Source organism: Coffea eugenioides, chromosome 5 (genome assembly GCF_003713205.1).
Source record: "Coffea eugenioides isolate CCC68of chromosome 5, Ceug_1.0, whole genome shotgun sequence".
In the NCBI taxonomy this organism is placed as follows: domain Eukaryota; kingdom Viridiplantae; phylum Streptophyta; class Magnoliopsida; order Gentianales; family Rubiaceae; genus Coffea; species Coffea eugenioides.
The window spans coordinates 48,189,192-48,190,953 of NC_040039.1; the positions used below are offsets into that span (position 1 = coordinate 48,189,192).

The window sequence follows — 1,762 nt, forward strand, 5'->3', positions numbered from 1 at the left end:
AGTTGCACTCAGCACACACCACCGATGGATGGAGACAAGAAATTTGATTCTGCTAAACGGGGAGAAAACGGTAGGAATGGATAGCAGGAGAAAAGCTGATAATAGCAGTTAAAGTTAGGTGACGACATTTCAAGTTTCAACTCCTAAAAGATATGATCAGATGATCTTAAACGATTGCAATTTTTATGGTGCTGCTTGTGTTGTAACACTATGCATGCTGTAATAGAACTCACGTACTAACATGAAGATAAATGATTTTGCATGTTTTGAACGGGCAATTTGTAACAACCGTACGAAATTAGACCCTTCTTTTGAGTTCTACAACACGCAAAATTCTAATTAGGTCTTATAGGGTATCAAAACAAACGTGGCTTATATCTCAAAAAATTTTCTACTATGAGGTCCCGTTTTTGTTTTTTTCAGTTGAAATCCCATGATAGCAATCCCCGCAGTGCGTATCCGTCCTCTGACCTCCTGCTACATGCACCCTGCGCGCCCTCTGCAATTTGCTGCGCAAAGAAGAGAAAAAAGGAAAAGGGAACCAGAGTAGTTGGAATTGGGGAAGTGACATGGGGTGACTTAAATTAGATTCAACAGAGGAAATGATTTCAATATTTTTTATTTTTCAGGCCATGCATGTATCTCTTCATCAATCCCATCCATCGATCAAAAAAAATGCACACACCACACACACACACACAGAAACACGTCTCCTTCCATTCCATCCATCCATCCATCCATCACAATCAGCAGAAGGGAGATTGATGCTCTTCTAAGATTTTGACGCGTCATGCTCGGATTTTGAGATGCAAAGATATATCTACATAGGCCCCCTACTAACTCTAGCCAGGCTTTACATCAAATCATTATCTCTCATCAATCTGCATGCTGGTGAGCGGCATCCGGTATTAAGTAAGCCCCCCGACCCCGATGGACGGATGAAGTAAAGGAAAGAAAAAAAGAAAGAAAGAAAAGATTGCCCTCTTTTTCTTTATCTCTCTCTCTCTCTGATTAATTCCGTCCATCCTTTCAGCTTGTCAAAGCTCAAGCCATACAGGAGTTACCATAAAAGGCGAAAAAATCTCCCTTGATCTTCTACTATTTCGGGTTCCTCGCAAACTTCTTGGCATTTTCCAGCTTCTACTATTTCAGGGCCCTCGCACACTTCTTGGCATTTTCCAGCGATCCTAGAAGTTTTCTCATTTCCTTCTCCTACAACTAATTGCAATCCGGTTTAATTATTCGTCCGGCTCAGCCGCTCTCATTTCTCGCACTTCTTTTCGCAATATTTCAACGAGGGTTTTTGTTGGTTTAATTTCTTGTGTCGACACTCGACAGAGACACAACTGCCCATGAAAATAGTACCATGATGATAGTAATAATGGAGTGCCAAGGAGGTCATGGTAGGCTTCTGTTCATGGCGTACTTAAAAACAAGTACGTGGGATGTGAAAAGTACTACTACTACAAAGTTAATGATAAAATTGACAAGCAATAATTAATGTTCTCTTTTTCATGAAAATTCTAATAATGCCCTGCCAATTTTGTTGTTTCCCAGCTTTAAGGCTGCTGCTCAAAAGCCATCCCCATACGTACGTGCGTCTAGTGTTGCAGCCTGAAAAAAGAAAAAAGATGATCCAAACTTGGATGGTTGTTTAACATAATCGAAGGCTGCAATACTCGAGAAACCCTAGCACTACTACATTGGAACTTTGTTTATGTATCGTAGCAGCATTCAAAATTTGCATCAAATAAGCATCTCC

At 40.5% G+C, this 1,762-nt stretch overlaps 1 protein-coding gene across 1 annotated transcript in view; it reads left to right on the forward strand.

Moving 5' to 3' along the window:
* Nucleotides 1–1,381: 1,381 nt before the first annotated feature.
* Nucleotides 1,382–1,762, forward strand: part of LOC113771916 (U-box domain-containing protein 33-like) — a 12,831-nt gene continuing 12,450 nt past the window's right edge. Inside the window, exon 1 of the mRNA XM_027316465.1 lies at nucleotides 1,382–1,436. Coding sequence (XP_027172266.1) covers nucleotides 1,382–1,436 — 55 coding nt within the window. The remainder of the gene's footprint in view (nucleotides 1,437–1,762) is intronic.